This window comes from Salvia splendens, chromosome 16 (genome assembly GCF_004379255.2).
Source record: "Salvia splendens isolate huo1 chromosome 16, SspV2, whole genome shotgun sequence".
In the NCBI taxonomy this organism is placed as follows: Eukaryota; Viridiplantae; Streptophyta; class Magnoliopsida; order Lamiales; family Lamiaceae; genus Salvia; species Salvia splendens.
The window spans coordinates 14,041,878-14,058,683 of record NC_056047.1 but is presented as its reverse complement, the minus strand read 5'-3'; the positions used below and the strand labels follow the sequence as shown (position 1 = coordinate 14,058,683).

Genomic DNA, 16,806 nt, shown 5'->3' with positions numbered 1-16,806 from the left:
CGATGGCCATCGTCCGCGCCATCATCCGCCCCATTGTGGAGGTTGCGGACGATCGACGCGGACGATGGCACGCGGTTTTGATTTTCTATTTAAATCTCGTTTCTCATTCAGTTGTGCATACGAACATATCGACTATCTCTTTACATATTCTCTCTACATCCAACCAAAATGAATCTCGGCGACACCAATAGTTCTAGTTCGTCTGAATCCGGTGGTTCGCTTGACGAAGCATTAGATGCAGCCGTTGAAGAGGCCATGGCGGCATGCTATGCGCAAATGCAGCGCGAGAAGGAGGCGGCGGCAGCGACGGCTGAGCAAGTCCATTGGCCTATTCGACATAGGTCGTATGTCCGACGCGACCACCAGGAAGCTCACAGACGTCTGGTTGAAGACTATTTTGCCGATCAACCGCGATGGGGCCCGACTATTTTCCGCCGCCGGTTTAGAATGTCGAGGTACCTTTTTCTCAGCATTGTTCGTACATTGTCTTCACGTGATGAATACTTCACGTTTCGGGAAGACGGCATCGGGAAACCCGGCCTTACACCATTGCAAAAGTGCACGACTGCTATTCGTCAGTTGGCATACGGCACCACGGCGGACCTTTTTTACGAGTACCTCCACTGTGGGGAGACTACAGGCCGCGAGTGTCTGAAGAGCTTTTGTCGGGGGATAGTAGAAGCCTATGGCGACACATATTTGCGCAAGCCGACAGCCACTAATTGCCAGGGTCTGATGCAGATGCACGAGAGGGCGCACGGGTTTCCCGGGATGCTCGGGAGCATCGACTGTATACATTGGGAGTGGAAGAATTGTCCGACGGCGTGGAGAGGCCAATTCACAAGTGGATACAAGGGCAGCCACCCGACGATGATCCTCGAAGCCGTCGCTGATCATCGGCTCTGGATCTGGCATGCTTACTTCGGCGTAGCCGGGTCGAACAACGACATCAACGTCCTCAACTCGTCCACCCTCTTCACCGACCAATGTAACGGCAACGGCCCGGCCATCGAGTTCACTGCCAACAGACGCCAATACCATATGGGGTACTACTTGGCCGATGACATCTACCCACGGTGGCCAGTTTTCCTAAAGACGGTCAGCTGCCCAATTGGTGAGAAGAGGGTTTTATTTGGGCAAAAGCAGGAGGCGGCGCGGAAGGATGTCGAGCGGGCATTTGAGGTGCTCCAATCACGGTGGGCAATTGTGAAAGGGCCGGCTCGTTTCTGGTACAAGGAAGTCATCGTCGATGTCATATATGCGTGCATAATCATGCACAACATGATAGTCAAGAGTGAAGGCGGAAGCATCACCGATTGGAATGAAGACGACCGTGCATCTAGCTCTTCCGGCACATCGACCGACACACCCGATAGAGGGTTACCGTTAGGCTTCGAAGAGGTTCTATCTAGACAGGCCTCAATGCGCAACCAACAGGAGCATGCGCAGCTCATGAGCGACATGATTGAAGAAGTGTGGGCTCGTAACCGCCGTCGCTGAGTTTGCGTTTTTTTTAATTCGCATTGTAATGTATTAATTTTTATTAAATGAAATGAAGTTTTTAAAATTCGTATTTTAATGTATTATTTTTTTTTAAATTCGTATGGATTTTGTAAATATTAAAAAAATGATGACGTGGCGCGCCATATGGCGCGCCTTAGGGCGCCCCACTGCAGGTGGGGAGGTAGGAGGATAAAACTGCTGACATGGCGCGCCTTAGAGCGCCCCATTGCTAATGCCCTAAGATTATTGAAGCGGTGCAATATGAGGAAGGGGGATATTCAACATTTCCAATAATAGATAGTTTCTTATCTATGTCACAAAAAAATGTAATACTACTAGATTTATGAAATAACTAGAAAGATGATATTGGTGAAGCAGTCGTCAACTCTCACTGTCTAATGTACTCATTGACACATACATGTATGTATTGTATGCATAATTAGTGAAATGATGGAATTTCACTAGAGATTCATCTATCTACCCACCAAGAAGGGGAGTGGAGGGTGAGAAAACAGAGAAATCAATTATTGGTTAACTTTTTGGTTGGGTGCTAGTGAGAGAGAGTAGAAAAGTAGAATAAATTAATGGAGTAGAGTATTATGGTAGCTTTGGCTTTTATGTCATCTAATTACAGAATTAGTGGAGAGACACAAATTCTTGTCGGCAGCGATTAGTTACATTGTTTTTCAAACAGGAAAAGAGCTTAGTAATACCGACTGCTCACCTACTCCAAATTACACACTTCTACTTTTTCTAGAGGTTTGTACAATTTCACCAGTATACATACATAAATATGCTTCTCTCCCTCTCTAAGCTCTGACAAAAAAGATAAAGTGGGTATAATCATTAATGTAGGACGACAATCTTTCTACAAGAATCTTTCCCCTTCCTATGTTCAAGATTTTCCTCCAAGGTAAATAATGCTACTCCTAATATTAAAAACAGAGCTGCATTAATTCACTCTACTTTCTCTGTTTGTAACTTACCCAATTTTTCGGGTATGTATAGTTAGTTGTACCCTTACCTTTTTATTTGTATATTTAATTATTTATACTACTATATTAATTCAATCATTATATGACGTTTTTTATGATTGGCTGAGATAAAGCTATTATTCTTTTTAGGTAAGTATTAGAGTTAATGGGTAGTTGTCATGTACAATCTTCATAATTATAGTTGTCTCGTGTTTTCAGCATAATTGATCATACTGATAGGACAACTATCCTCTGTCAATTGTACCACAACTCAATTTCATTATATCAGTAAGTAAACTTTGGTACTAAAATTAAATTTCTATGGTTTAAACTTTAAATCAATATAAGAATTAAAGTTAAACATGTCAAATCATAAAAGGAAAGGGCTAATAGGTAATTTTCGAATAGAATTATTTAGCTATACGTATTTATAGTTTGGTCCTTGTAACACTCCTTTTCAGAATTATCAGCAGAATATGTAGACTACTTATAGCAGTGGTCCAAATGTATTATTGACTAGTAGTACTACTACTTGAGTGCAAAAAGGAGACACAAATTAAGGTAATTGGAAATTAAATAGCGAAGACTTTAGATATAAACAATAAATATGTGACATTCCCTACGTATTTAATTATTGAATACTTACTGCATATTAGGAGCATTGTTTATTAAGAAGTGGGAAAGGGAGATGTTAGATTAATATACTGTTGATTCACATGGTTCACATATTATTTACTGGAATATTTTTCTGTTTTCGTGGGCTGTGAAGCATTGGCAGAAGTTTGGTCTTCCTTTCAACTTCTTGTTAAAGTCTTCTGTCTTTATGTCCTCTTTTAAGGTATTTAATATTTGTCACTTTGTCACAATTGTATTTAGCAGTTTCCTACTTGCTACAATTGCCCTTATTCAATCAAAAATTTGCAAGGTTAGTCAAATTCTTTATATAATAGGGTGTCAATAAGGCCGATCAGCCCATTGGATTTCAGCCCACTTTACTCGGATTGCAGGCCATCCAGTGCACGTTAATTATGTTATAGTAATTTATAAGACTCAAAAAATTTCAACCCTAACTTTAAAGTTTAAACATTTTGATTTTGAGCTAGTCTATTGTGCTAATCGAGCTCAAATCTATGAATAATAATTAATATATTTTTAATAACCCTAGCTATAGTTATAATAAATAAACAACTATGAAAATTAAAGATATAAAAAATCGGAAGAATTAAAAGAAATAATTAACATATTTTTGAAATCTATTTCACTAATTGACTTATATATGAAATTTTGCGACTAACATGTAGTATCTAGCTCCATAATTTTCGTCACACATCCACAATTACTTCAAGATTTTAGAAGAAGTTTCAATAAGCCTTGAGTTCTCAAGTACATCTTAGTTTTCACCCAAATGATAAGTCAGTAATACAGATTCTAGAAGATATGTTGAGAAGTTCTTTTATCAACTTTGAAGACAGTTGGGAAATGTATTTACCGTTAGTGGAATTCGCTTATAACAACAGTTACAATTTCAATATTCAGATAGCTCCATATGAAGCATTATATAGCCGTGAATGTCGAACACCGCTATGCTGGATAGAGCTGAGTGAAAGGAAGACAGTGAACCCATACTTATATACAAGAGACAGAAGAAAAGAACCGATTACTATAAAACCAATTGAAAGAAGCAGCAGAAACACAAATAAGTTATGCAAATTTGAAGAGAAAAGACATTGAATTCTGTATTATAAAGAAAGTGTTTTTAAAAACATATCTCCGGAAGAAAGTACTTCGATTTGGCAAGGAGGGTAAGTTGAGTCCAAAACTTATTTACCTTTATGTGATTTTGGAGTGTGTTAGTCTGGTGGCGTACCAACTCGCATTACCACCTTAGTTATAAAAGATACATAATGTGCTCTATGTTTCAATGTTGAGGAGATTTGTGTCACATTCTTCTCATATTATCCAGACTGAATATACATCCGAACTTCAAACACGAAGAAGAATCAATTCAAATTTTAGCGAGATGGGTCAAGGAACTCAAAATTTTTTTAAAAAATTATTCGTATCACTTTCCAGAGTATGTGGTAAAGTCATAAAGTAGAAAAGGCTACTCGAGAGTCGAAAACGTGATTGAAATACCTCTACCAATTCGATTCATATATCAATTTTAGGGAAGAAATTTTCTAAGAGCATCTGCAATAGCAGACGTCCGCTATTGCGTCGTAAGAGGCGGACGCGGACGTCCCTTGCGGACGAGAGGTCGTCCGCGGGTGTGCACGAACGTCCCAAATTTTCAATTTAAAAAAAACTCTATATATACGGCTCGTTGAACTTAATTTTATTTAGGGGTGACCAAAAAACCAGAAAACCGAATATTCGAACCGATCCAAACCAAAAATTTAAAATTCGGTTCGGTTTGTTCGGTTTTTCGGTTCGGTTCGGAAGAGAAAAAAAACCGAATAACCGAAAAATCAAATTTTTTTAAATATTATATATATATATATATTGTATATATTTAACTTATAAAACCTAACCCTAATGCATATCACGTGAAAATTGAAAGGAGATTTTCCATAAAAAATTTGTGGATTTAGATCTTTTAATATTTCTTTCTCTTCCATTCATTTGTAATTTTTTTAAATTTAGGTCATTTGAATTATTTTTATACAGTTTGTTGTGTTATACTATATAAATTAAGAGTTTAGGCCTTTATTTAAATATAGATTACAGTAATGTTAGCAAATTAGCGTGGCTTTGTGTATACATTTGTAGGCTTTGTTTTTTTTAAAATATTTTATACATTTTTAGTTTTTTTATACATATTTTATATAATTTCGGTTTTTCGGTTTAATTCAGTTTTTATAGTTTGGTTTTCGGTTTTTCGGTAAGTTCGGTTCGGTTCGGTTTTCATTTTAGGAAAAATTCAGTTTTTCGGTTCGATTTTGGCCAAAAACCGAACCGAAAACCGAATGCAAACCCCTAATTTCATTTGCACCACTTGTATTAACGAGTTTCGCTTCTTTCTCTCTACGTTTCTATTGATAGATCCAAAATGACTAGTGGTGGTGGTAATGGTAGTGGTGCAGGTGGTAGTGGTAGTGGTGGGGATGCTGCTGACACAAGGCAGCAAATTAATGAACGGTTGCGGGCTTATACGTCTGCCGAGATAAATCATCGGGTACAAGAGCACCTGCAGCGCGGCTGCAGCCAGTGATACCTTGCCCCATCCATCGTCGAGCTGTAGTACCCCGGGACCTCATCGCTGCACATCGCCGGTTGTTTGAGGACTACTTTGCGGAGGAGCCGCGGTTTGGGAAGAACTTTTTCCGGCGGCGTTTTAGGATGCACCGGCCGCTATTTATGAGTATCGTAAACCCTTTAGAGCGTCGGTATATGTATTTCAGGTTCAGGGAGGATGCGAGTGGTAGACCCTGTCACACGCCTATGCAGAAGTGCATTGCCGCAATCAGGCAGCTGGCTTACGGAGGCGCGACCGACATGTTTGACGAGTACCTCCACATCGGCGAGACGACTGCCCGCGAGTGTCTGAAGTATTTTTGTCATGGCGTTATTGAGATAAACTGGGAAATGTATCTTCGAAGCCTACCCCCGAAGACTGCTAGGCTCTGATGGATATGCATGGGAATCAGCACGGGTTTCTGGGATTGTTGGGCAGCATAGATTGTATGCATTTGGAGTGGAAGAACTGCCCCGCAGCTTGGAAAAGGTTGTACATGGCCAACTTCAAAAGCAAGAATCCAATGATGATCCTCGAAGCCGTAGCTGACTACCAGCTATGGATTTGGCATGCGTATTTTGGAGTAATCCGGGCTGAACAACGATATCAACGTCCTAAATTTGTCGTCCCTTTTCAACGAGCAGTGCATGAGCGTTGGTCCGGCCGTCAGTTTCATCACCAACGGCAACCAACACGATATGGGCTACTATTTGGCGGATGGGATATACCCTATGTGGCCCGTCTTTGTGAAGACGATCAGATGCCCATCAGACGAAAAGAAGATCTATTTTGCGGGACGTCAGGAGGCAACGCGCAAGAATGCGGAGTGGGCATTTGGTGTGCTCCAGGCTCGATGGGCGGCAGTGAAGGGTCCATCACGGCTGTGGTATATTGACAGCATCGCTAATGTCATGTACGCATGTATTATCGTGCGCAACATGATTGTCGAAGATGAAGGTTCAGCACTGACTGATTGGGCCAATGATGATGTTCATGCTGCCGGTCCAAACCACGGCGTGGCCACCGCCAATATGCGTATGGGGATACCCTATGGAGCTGCCGATCGGGTCCGTGCATTTGCCGACATGCGCCAAAAACAAGCTCATATTCGCAGGGGCGGAGGGAGGGTGGGGCCAGGGGGGCCCATGGTCCCCCCACTAATTCTTAAAAAACTTAGGGGCATTTTAGTAATTTTACAATAATTATAATTTATAATAAATATAATATTAGAGATAGGTTTCAGCAAAATATATATGAATCGTGCCTCTTAATTTAGCGTATTCATTCTGTCGTTCCAATCCAAGTCTGAATTTAGCGTATTCATTCTGCCGTTCCAAGTCTGAAATCTGGTAAACTAGAACTAGGTATATTCAAAACTCAAATATAATTCAATTAATTTTTCTACATAGGTTGTTTTTTTGTTTGGCTGCAATAATAATTCAAAGGGGGAGAAAGAAGATAGCTTATGTAATTCAATGGCTACGGACTACGGTGGTTCTGTAGTTGGAATTTTATAACTCCAATTCTTTATTTGATGTGTGTGTTAATAGTTTTGCATACAAAAAATATCAAATATTTTGAACTTAATCAGTGTTGACTATTTTTGTAGGTATATGGATCGTTATTTCAAGAAACTTTCTTCCGTTGATTCTTTATCAGTTGAACCTTCACTTCTTCAACCTCAAGAATTATCGAATGAAGATAAAAGTAAGGTTGATTTAGAGAATCTTCCAAGTGATCCAGGAGAACGACCTGATATAATGAGTTATCCACCAAATTTAATAGAACAAGTTCGCAGAGCTTACTTACTTAAAGGTCCATGTCAACCACGTAATCATGATTTTCGTCCTACAGTAGATGGAAATCGAAAACGTAAATTTGTCTCACATTGGTTTGATGAATTTAAGGATTGGTTGGAATATAGTGTTACAAAGGAAGCAGCTTTTTGTTTATATTGCTATCTTTTTTCAAGACTCCACGGAAATGGAGAAGATGCTTTTGTATCAGGGGGATTTAAGGTCTGGCGCAAGAAAGAAAGATTAAGAGATCATGTTGGAAACCATAAAAGTGCTCATAACAGGTGCAGATTAGCATGTGAGGATTTGATGAATCAAGCCCAACACATTGAGGTCTCTTTGGCAAACCAGTCAACACAGTCTAAGCTTGACTACCGCCTGCGATTAAATGCAACGATTATTTCTCTTCGTTATCTTATAATGCAAGGATTGCCTTTCCGCGGTCATGATGAGTCAGAAGAATCATTAAATCAAGGTAATTTTCTTGAGTTCTTGAAAGTTATTTCTTCTTGCAATGAAGAGATAGCTAGTGTTGTGCTAAAAAATGCTCCAGACAATCTCAAACTTACATCACCAGATATTCAGAGAGATATTATAAATGCATTTGCTGTTGAGACAACGAAAGTTATTGTACATGATATGAGAAGTGAATTTTTCTCCATATTAGTTGATGAGTGTCGAGATGTATCTGTCAAAGAGCAAATGGGTGTTGTGGTGCGATATGTGGACAAGAATGGATGTGTTATAGAACGTTTTCTTGGTGTTGTTCATGTTAGTGATACAACTACAACCTCACTTGAGAAAGCACTTGATTATTTGTTATCTACTTATGATTTAAGTATATCTAGTTTGAGAGGTCAAGGATATGATGGCGCAAGCAACATGAGAGGAGAATTCAATGGGTTGAAGAGTTTGATACTCAAGAGAAATTCCAGTGCTTATTATGTACATTGCTTTGCTCATCAGCTTCAGCTCACGATTGTTGTTGTTGCTAAAAAACATAAAATTGTCGGATCTTTTTATAATTCTATCTCTCGTTTGTGTAATAATGTTGGAGGTTCTTGTAAGCGCAGAGATATACTTCGGGAGAAACAGAGAGAGAATATTATTAAAGAGATTACAAGTGATGAAATAAGCACAGGAAGAGGACTAAATCAAGAAATGTCATTGAAGCGACCTGGAGATACTCGTTGGAGTTCACATTACGATACTCTTGTCAACTTGATACATTTATATTCTTCTATTGTTGATGTTCTTGAGTATGTTGGGGAGAATGGTCATGACGATTCAATAAGGGCTGAAGCTGATGATGTGCTAGAAATTATAAATAGTTTTGAGTTTGTCTTTGTGTTACATCTTATGAAGCAAATCTTGGGAATCACACATGAACTCTCCCAAGTGCTACAAAAGAAAGATCAAGACATTGTTAATGCGATGAATCTTGTCAAGGTAGCAAAATCACGTCTGCAAATAATGAGGGAAAAAGATTGGGATGTATTGCTTGCTGATGTTTCTAAGTTTTGTAGCAAATATGAACTGGATGTGCTTGACATGGAAGATGAGTTTGTAGCTCGAAAAAAAGGAAGACGTAGAGCTGAGAAAATAAAGAATCTCCACTATTATCGAGTTGAGCTCTTTTGTTCTGTTATTGACTTGCAAGCTCAAGAGTTGAATCAACGTTTTGATGAAGTCAACACAGACTTAGTTTTATGCATGTCATGTTTTGATCCTAGGGATTTATTTTCTGCATTTGATTTGGAGAAGCTGCTTCTTCTTGCACGGTATTATCCTTCTGAATTTTCTGAAGTTGCTTTGTCCGAGCTTAAAAGTCAACTTGAGAACTTTATTTTCGATGTGCGCATAGATGAAAAGTTTTCACAAATATCAGGAATCAGTGGTCTTGCTCAAAAGATGGTTTCTACAAGGAAACATGAAGTTTTTCCAATGGTTTATTCATTAGTTAAGTTGTCATTGATCTTACCAGTTGCCACTGTATCAGTAGAAAGAGCCTTTTCAGCAATGAAGATCATCAAGACTTCTCTACGTAATAGCATGGGAGACCAACTATTGAATGATTGCTTAGTTCCTTACATCGAAAAGGATGTGTTTGTTAAAGTTACCAATGAAACTATTATGCAGCGGTTTCAGAAGATGAAGAATAGAAGACAAATGTTATGATGTGATTGCATTTGACTTTTACATTTTGAACCTTATAATTTAATTTATGTAATTTTTTTTGAAGTTTAATTTTGGACCCCCCATTATGAAATCTCTGGCTCCGCCACTGCATATTCGACTCCCGAACGATATAATTGAAGAACTATGGATGCGGAGGGGCGCACGTTGATATTTTATAATGTAATTTGTTTAAATTTTTTTTGTTGACGTGTACTTTTTTCATTTTTTTATTTAATGAAATTATCATTGCACTTTCTCTGTCCGTATTTATGTCGAAATTCTATTTCCGTAAATTGTTTAATTTAGTGAATTTGTGATTTTTTTATTATAGATGTCCGCCGGGATGTCCGTTATTGTGCAGTAGTATGTCCTTATGATGTGGCAGTGCAGTGGGATATCCTTATGACGTGACAAGATGTGTTTTTGAGAAGTTCGTCGGGTGTCCGCGCGGGATATGTACCATTGCGGATGCTCTAAGTGTGGGAAAGTTGTTAAATCCCAAATAATTAAATGTTAGAATTAGTTTCACGCCTGCACGATGCACGTACCATTAATTTATCATATATTTATTATATAGAAATCAAAATTTATGATATCTATATACCAATAATAAAAAAAAAATTAATTAATAAATGTAGTAAATTTTTAACTTATTTGTGTAAAATTCTTCTTTAATTGAAGCAGCAAATGAATCAACAAAACCACATCTGTCTGGGCAAAATTCCAAGAAAGGACATCATGGCAAAATGTATCCGCCATTTGTACTCTGAAAAAAGATGTTTCCAGACATAGAAAAGACGCAAGAAGCTCTCGCGTGTTTTAAAAGTATAGACGCATCAGCCTAATGCGTGTTTAAATAAAACACGCATATTCCTCTCGCGTGTATTAAAGGAGAGACGCGTCTTCCTCTCGCGTGTTTAAAGCAAAGACGCGACACGCTCTCGCGTGTCTCCCTTGCTTCACAAAATCCGTCCAGAAGGCAGAACATACCACAAAACGCGAAGCAGCAGCGAAAATCGGCGAAATTCTTCCCAGCCAGCGAAATTCGAAGTCTAATCCGATATTTAGCTCTCCTATTCCAATTTGAAGTGTTGTTAGGTAACTTTCAACCCTTACTTTCGATTTTTATTGGTATATTTTAGGTGGGTATAATAGTTAGGGTTCATGGGGTAGAAAGTATTTTGTTGAATTTGGTTGAATTTGGTATTGAATTATTCAATTTGGTTGATTTTATCTTGAAATTGGTTGTATTTGATGTTGAATTATTCAATTTGGTTGATGTTTTGTTGAAGTGTTGAATACGGTCGAATAAGGTGTTACTTTGTTGAATTTGGTGTTATTTTGTTGAATTCAATACTATGATATTCATCATCCCTCCTAGATGTCCTGACATCAAAACTATGATAATCATCTCTCCTAGACGTTCCAACATCATGATGAGTGATAGGTGGTTCAAATTGCAACGCAGTAGTAACAAGTGTATATTCAATAAAAAGTTCAATTTGACGTGGATTTTCAGCAAACATATACTCCACAAATTATCATCCACTGGGGTAGCTATATAATTCACCACTCCACTAAAAACCACAGGATGCCTCCACGTTAAATCCAACGTATGTGCATCCAAATCAATTCCAATTTTTTCACATATCATTGAAAGTAGCTGATAATAAGATATCTTTTCATTCAATATAATAAATGATTTTGCACGAGGGGGATCATAAGCAACACCCAAATCTGGGAGCTGCATAATTTTCCCATCCCAATATAAACTCACAAACACCATCAAACCTGCAAAATAAGTACGATAAACATCATATACTCTAAATTCAACCAAATTCAACAAAAAAAATTTAACACCATGAACCCTAAATCTTATACCCAACTAAAATATACCAATAATAATCGAAACTAAGGGTAGAAAGTTACCTAACAACACTTCAAATTGGAATGGGAGCAGCTAAATGTCGGATTATGGTTCGATTTTTGCTGGTTGGGATGAATGGGGCGACGAAGCTGAAGCAGTTTTCGCGTTCTGTGCGAGGCAGAAGCTGAAGAAAGAGGGCTTCTGCCTCGTATTTAGAATTCAAGGCAAACACGCGAGAGGGAGTAGCGTGTTTAAATAAAACACGCGAGAGGCTGATGCGTGTTTACTAAACACGCGAGAGGCTATTGCGTCTTTCCCATGATGGGAAATGTTTTTTTTTCCGGGTACAAATGGTGGATAACTTTCCCCGCAACGTCCATTTGTGGAATTTAGCCCATCTGTCTATGTAATCTCCACCGCCACGGCGCCACCCCGCTCTCTCTCCGTTCAGCTGCACGCCGCCGGCCTGAACTTGCCAGCGAAGTCGCCGGAAGCCCACGCATCTTACCCCAAGTCTCAATCCCCATTAGTTTCTCTCCATTTCAGAAATTCGATTTCAAACCCACATCAACCCAACATCCAAAATAGTTGTAATTCGAGGTTAGATTCTTCGATGAGCTCTTTAATCTTGATTCTAAGTACATTAGCTAGAGTATGTTGGTTTCCCCTCTTTCTGATGATCTGATCCCTAAGCATCCTCTTATCCCAGCTTGTTTTTTTTAATCCGTAAAATAATCTCAAATAAAAAATGAAGTTTTAGGTTTATCATAGAGAAAGAGGGTTCTAAAATGGTGTTGCACTATTGTGCTTGTGAGGAAAATTATCCAAATTGATTTCTTGATAGTGACCTCCAAATGATCGCTCATCTCCTGCCGCTATTTCCCGGAAATGCAGCTGGATTTATTTGTTGAATAGATTGATTTTCTGATAAGGAAGATGAGAAATATCAGAAGTGGACTAATAAGCATGTTAGTATGTGCTGATCATTATATTGGGTGGATTTTTTTTTTGCATAATTTGTTAATTTTCTTAATGAGAAACGATGTGAATTTGAATTTAGTGTTTATGGCTGTTTGTATGAGCCTGTCTTGATGGAAAATGTGTATTAGGGCAGTATGATGTTTACTGCTGAGTTAGAGCTTTTCCATACTTTTTTGCACATATGTTCGTTACAAGAGTTTTGAAGTCACATTCTTTTCATGGTTGTAGGCTGGGAGACCTGAAGATAAAATGAGCCGCCAAGGAAAACATAGAATCTTAATGGTATCTGACTTTTTCTACCCCAACTTCGGTGGAGTAGAGAATCACATCTATTATCTATCTCAGTGTTTGATGAAACTTGGCCACAAGGTTTGTCTACTGTTGAAATTACGTAATCTCAATTATGGTTCTGTTTGTTTCTGTAACTGAATCAACCTTAGATATTACAAATAGAATAACCGTGGATTGATCCATCTTCTAGGTGATAGTTATGACCCATGCCTATGGAAATCGTTCTGGAGTGCGATACATGACTGGTGGTTTGAAAGTTTATTACGTGCCGTGGAAGCCATTTATAATGCAGAATACATTGCCTACATTTTATGGAACACTTCCAATCATAAGAACAATACTGATTCGAGAGAGAATAACATTAGTGCATGGACACCAAGCCTTTTCAACTCTATGTCATGAAGCTCTGATGCACGCACGCACAATGGGATACAGAGTTGTATTTACTGATCACTCCCTTTATGGCTTTGCTGATGTGGGAAGTATTCATATGAACAAGGTTTTACAATTTACTCTAGCCGATGTCAGCCAGGCTATATGTGTATCACATACGAGTAAGGAAAATACAGTGTTGAGGTCTGGACTGCCACCTGAAAGGGTTTTTGTTATTCCAAATGCTGTGGATACGGCAATGTTTAAGCCTGCTCCAGTGCGACTCAGCAATCATGAAATTGTTATCGTTGTGATAAGTCGGTTGGTCTACCGAAAAGGGGCTGATCTACTTGTTGAAGTCATCCCTGAAGTTTGTCGTTTGCATCAAAATGTGAGCACTCAGTTACAATATTTCCTATGTATCTAACTTTTGCATTTATAAAAGGTAAATAAAATAATACTGTGGCTATCTATATTTGTTATTCGCCAAAAAAGTATTATTGCATACTAGATACTCTTTTAATTCTATTGCTGCAAATGTCGTTGTTAGGGTGTTGAATAGATTTGAAGCTGCTATGTAAGCTTGTTTATTCCATCACTGTCTGTGTTACTTTCTTTACTGATATCTTGTTGGAGCATTCCTTCAGGTAAGGTTCATAGTCGGTGGCGATGGACCTAAAAGAGTGCGGCTGGAAGAGATGAGGGAAAAGCACTCTCTTCAAGATCGGGTTGATATGTTGGGTGCTGTCCCACATGCTAAAGTACAGTCTGTTCTGGTTACAGGACATATCTTCTTAAATAGGTACTATAATTCACCTCCTAAATTGAGATTGACATTCTTTCATCATAAACCTTAAAGTACTTTCAGCAGAGAACTATACATTGCTATGTTTAAGGATCTGAAATTCCCTTGACAATGTATGTAATCACAGATCATTAACTGCATCATTTGGTTAAGTTCTAGAATGAATATATGCCTTGGAAACTAGAATAGGCCGTTTGTGAAAGAAAATCAGTGAAACAGATAACCGAAAGACTGGAAGACCACTTAGCATGACCATAAAATCATCTTCAATTGACCCTGTAAAGCCAATTTATCATCTCATCCAGGCTATAAATAATTACAGCATAGGCAATATGCATTGAGTGTAAATTTTAAACTTTTAGCATCTGACCAAAGATCGAAGCCTATGGTGGGCTGTTCTTGTGCCACCACAACTCTGTATCAATCTTATTGACATGATAAATGTGCATTTCAACAGTTCCTTAACAGAAGCATTCTGTATAGCAATATTGGAAGCAGCTAGTTGTGGATTGCTGACTGTCAGTACACGAGTCGGTGGTGTCCCAGAGGCATGGTCATTTAACGTTCTCACTTACATTTGCTAAATTTGATGAGATCAGCCTTTCTTGCTAACATTAAATAGGGATGAGATTTCCAGCATCACTGCCTTGAACATTTTTACAAATGTGTAGTTTATATTCGGGTTTCTGATAGCTCACCTTTATTTTCTAGGTTCTTCCAGATGACATTATTGTTCTTGCAGAGCCAGATCCAAATGACATGGTAATGGCTATCACAAAAGCAATAGATTTGCTTCCCCAGATTGATCCAGAAGAAATGCACAACCGTGTGAGTGTTCTCTGACATACATGAACTTCATTTGCACTACAATGTGAGCAATGGAGTCGCTATAAAACCATGGCCAGAAGCTCCAATTCTTTTTTGTCATTTATTTACACCTCAAAGCTAGGCACAACAGATATAACAAAAGTTCATTCGTAGGAATTTATGAACTGTGTCAAATATGGTTTCCATTAAGTTGATGCTTGACAAATAAGCACCACGTAATTGACCTTCCCAACTCATTTGAATGCAGATTAAAAAACTATACAGTTGGCACGATGTTGCCAAAAGGACGGAGATTGTGTACGATCGTGCTCTCAAATGCTCCAATCAGTCTCTCATAGATCGTTTACCCAGGTATGCTCTCACAAAGACTTCAAGTTTTGATTGCGCAATTGGAAAGAGGAGAGCTGTAGATAACTTTATTTTCTAGGTACCTATCCTGCGGCGCATGGGCAGGAAAGCTCTTCTGCATGGTCATGATAATCGATTTTCTGTTATGGCGACTGCTCCAGCTGTGGCAGGTACTCGTCTCTTATTGCAACATTAATTGTATTGCAACCTCGATTTAATGGTCATCATCGGGTGTTAAAAAGCCTGACAGGAACGTTGAGGTTGTGCCCGACATTAATCTCACAAGTCCTCACGGCGGAGAAGAAAAGTGGAATTTGGGTGCAGATGAGAATGAGATATAAGCAGTAGTTATTGGTAAGAAACAATTAATAGGCACATTCTGCTCTTTTTAAATTTCATATTTTTCTTAAGAAGATTAACTTTCGTAAATAAACTTTGTATCCCTACTAGGTACGATTGCAATATATGTTGAGCCTTGAGGAGTTTTAGTGGAACTAGGCTACGTATGAAAGAAGATCAAAATTTTGTTCAGCTCTTTTTTTTTAAATTTTATTATTATTGCAGTGATATTTTTTTAATTATCTCTTATCAAAATTTTTACGTATTAATATGTAGCTGTAAATGGCACACTCAATTTATTTATTTGTTTTAATCTTCCAAAAATTAATAAGTATTTTAAGGAAAATTGCGATTAGTTCTTTTAATATCACTGTGACTGTGGTACCACTGATACGATCCTTGCTTGCGACTCCACAATGCTGTTAGAAAGTTGCCCGGGACGGGACGCACCGAACCGCTAAAAGGGTTGAAACTGACGTTCCAATGTATTGATCCTCGAAAAACTGTAGACAAGAATGAATGCATGAGCCTTTTCAACCCAACAAGCAAATTCAATATCAAAGGGTGGAATGGCTTTACAAAATGGGTTGTAAATTAGGATCGTTTGATAAGTTGGATAGAAATAGGGCTTCCTAAAAACTATATACAACGCAAAGGGCGATTTATAGGCAAAACAAAATTCTCTCTCAACTAAAAAAAAAGATAAAGCCAAAAAAGAATACACCTATTCCAAAAGGAAGATTAAGTTATACGTACTTGAATTTGGAGTCAACAATTAATTAAACAACTAAAATATTGCCACGTCGTGGCGTTGGCCAGTAAGAAAGGTTTTATGGTTTGGAAAGGAAAGCATTAACTTGAAATAATATGAATAAACACGGATGTTGTTTAAGAATGAAATGGTCCCATGGTCTAGTGGTTAGGACATTGGACTCTGAATCCAGTAACCCGAGTTTCAAGTCTCGGTGGGACCTTATTTTCTTTACAAAATTTCTATTTTCTATTTTACTTTTATAAATACCAAATTATCATATGTTTGACAAAAAATTTCAATGACCAAAAATCATTAGGACATTTTCAATGACCCAAGGCAAAAGGATCCTATTATGAAGAAAGAACAATCCCCTAAAACTGAACATGAACTAACTCAGATAAAAATTGTTCCTTACTCAAATACCATTGGCTTTTTATGATGCACTCCAATGGTCAGTAACTAGACATGATATTGCTTACAGTGTATCTTATTTAAGCAGATATATATGCAGCCCCGACATTTCATGTTTGAAGAT

At 38.2% G+C, this 16,806-nt stretch overlaps 2 protein-coding genes and 1 non-coding gene across 4 annotated transcripts; all 3 read left to right on the top strand.

Moving 5' to 3' along the window:
• Positions 1 to 1,919: 1,919 nt before the first annotated feature.
• Positions 1,920 to 9,670, top strand: LOC121770214 (zinc finger MYM-type protein 1-like). The gene is made up of 3 exons (XM_042166985.1): positions 1,920 to 2,416; positions 7,322 to 9,552; positions 9,648 to 9,670. Exons 2-3 carry the CDS (start codon positions 7,326 to 7,328, stop codon positions 9,668 to 9,670), a joined length of 2,250 nt encoding a protein of 749 aa, XP_042022919.1. The 5' UTR covers positions 1,920 to 2,416; positions 7,322 to 7,325.
• A 2,255-nt stretch (positions 9,671 to 11,925) lies between these two features.
• Positions 11,926 to 15,863, top strand: LOC121770559 (phosphatidylinositol N-acetylglucosaminyltransferase subunit A-like). 2 transcript variants are annotated; one of them, XM_042167292.1, is made up of 10 exons: positions 11,926 to 12,153; positions 12,763 to 12,903; positions 13,016 to 13,588; positions 13,845 to 13,999; positions 14,460 to 14,550; positions 14,714 to 14,830; positions 15,078 to 15,181; positions 15,258 to 15,348; positions 15,421 to 15,532; positions 15,629 to 15,863. In XM_042167292.1, exons 2-9 carry the CDS (start codon positions 12,784 to 12,786, stop codon positions 15,517 to 15,519), a joined length of 1,350 nt encoding a protein of 449 aa, XP_042023226.1. In that variant the 5' UTR covers positions 11,926 to 12,153; positions 12,763 to 12,783; the 3' UTR covers positions 15,520 to 15,532; positions 15,629 to 15,863. The 2 variants fall into 2 exon arrangements, with proteins under 2 accessions (XP_042023226.1, XP_042023225.1); XM_042167291.1 differs by having other exon boundaries at positions 15,421 to 15,863.
• A 555-nt stretch (positions 15,864 to 16,418) lies between these two features.
• TRNAQ-CUG lies at positions 16,419 to 16,491 on the top strand. Its single transcript has one exon. It is a non-coding gene; the product is annotated as a tRNA-Gln (tRNA).
• Positions 16,492 to 16,806: the final 315 nt, after the last annotated feature.

Bases quoted from the DNA above. Each gene is read 5' to 3' on its own strand.
- LOC121770214 (XM_042166985.1), top strand. From the start codon at position 7,326: ATGGATCGTTATTTCAAGAAACTTTCTTCCGTTGATTCTTTATCAGTT. The intron at 9,553-9,647 runs GTAATAGCATGG...ACTATTATGCAG, and splicing joins GATCATCAAGACTTCTCTAC to CGGTTTCAGAAGATGAAGAA.
- LOC121770559 (XM_042167292.1), top strand. From the start codon at position 12,784: ATGAGCCGCCAAGGAAAACATAGAATCTTAATGGTATCTGACTTTTTC. The intron at 12,904-13,015 runs GTTTGTCTACTG...TCCATCTTCTAG, and splicing joins TGATGAAACTTGGCCACAAG to GTGATAGTTATGACCCATGC. The intron at 14,831-15,077 runs GTGAGTGTTCTC...ATTTGAATGCAG, and splicing joins CAGAAGAAATGCACAACCGT to ATTAAAAAACTATACAGTTG.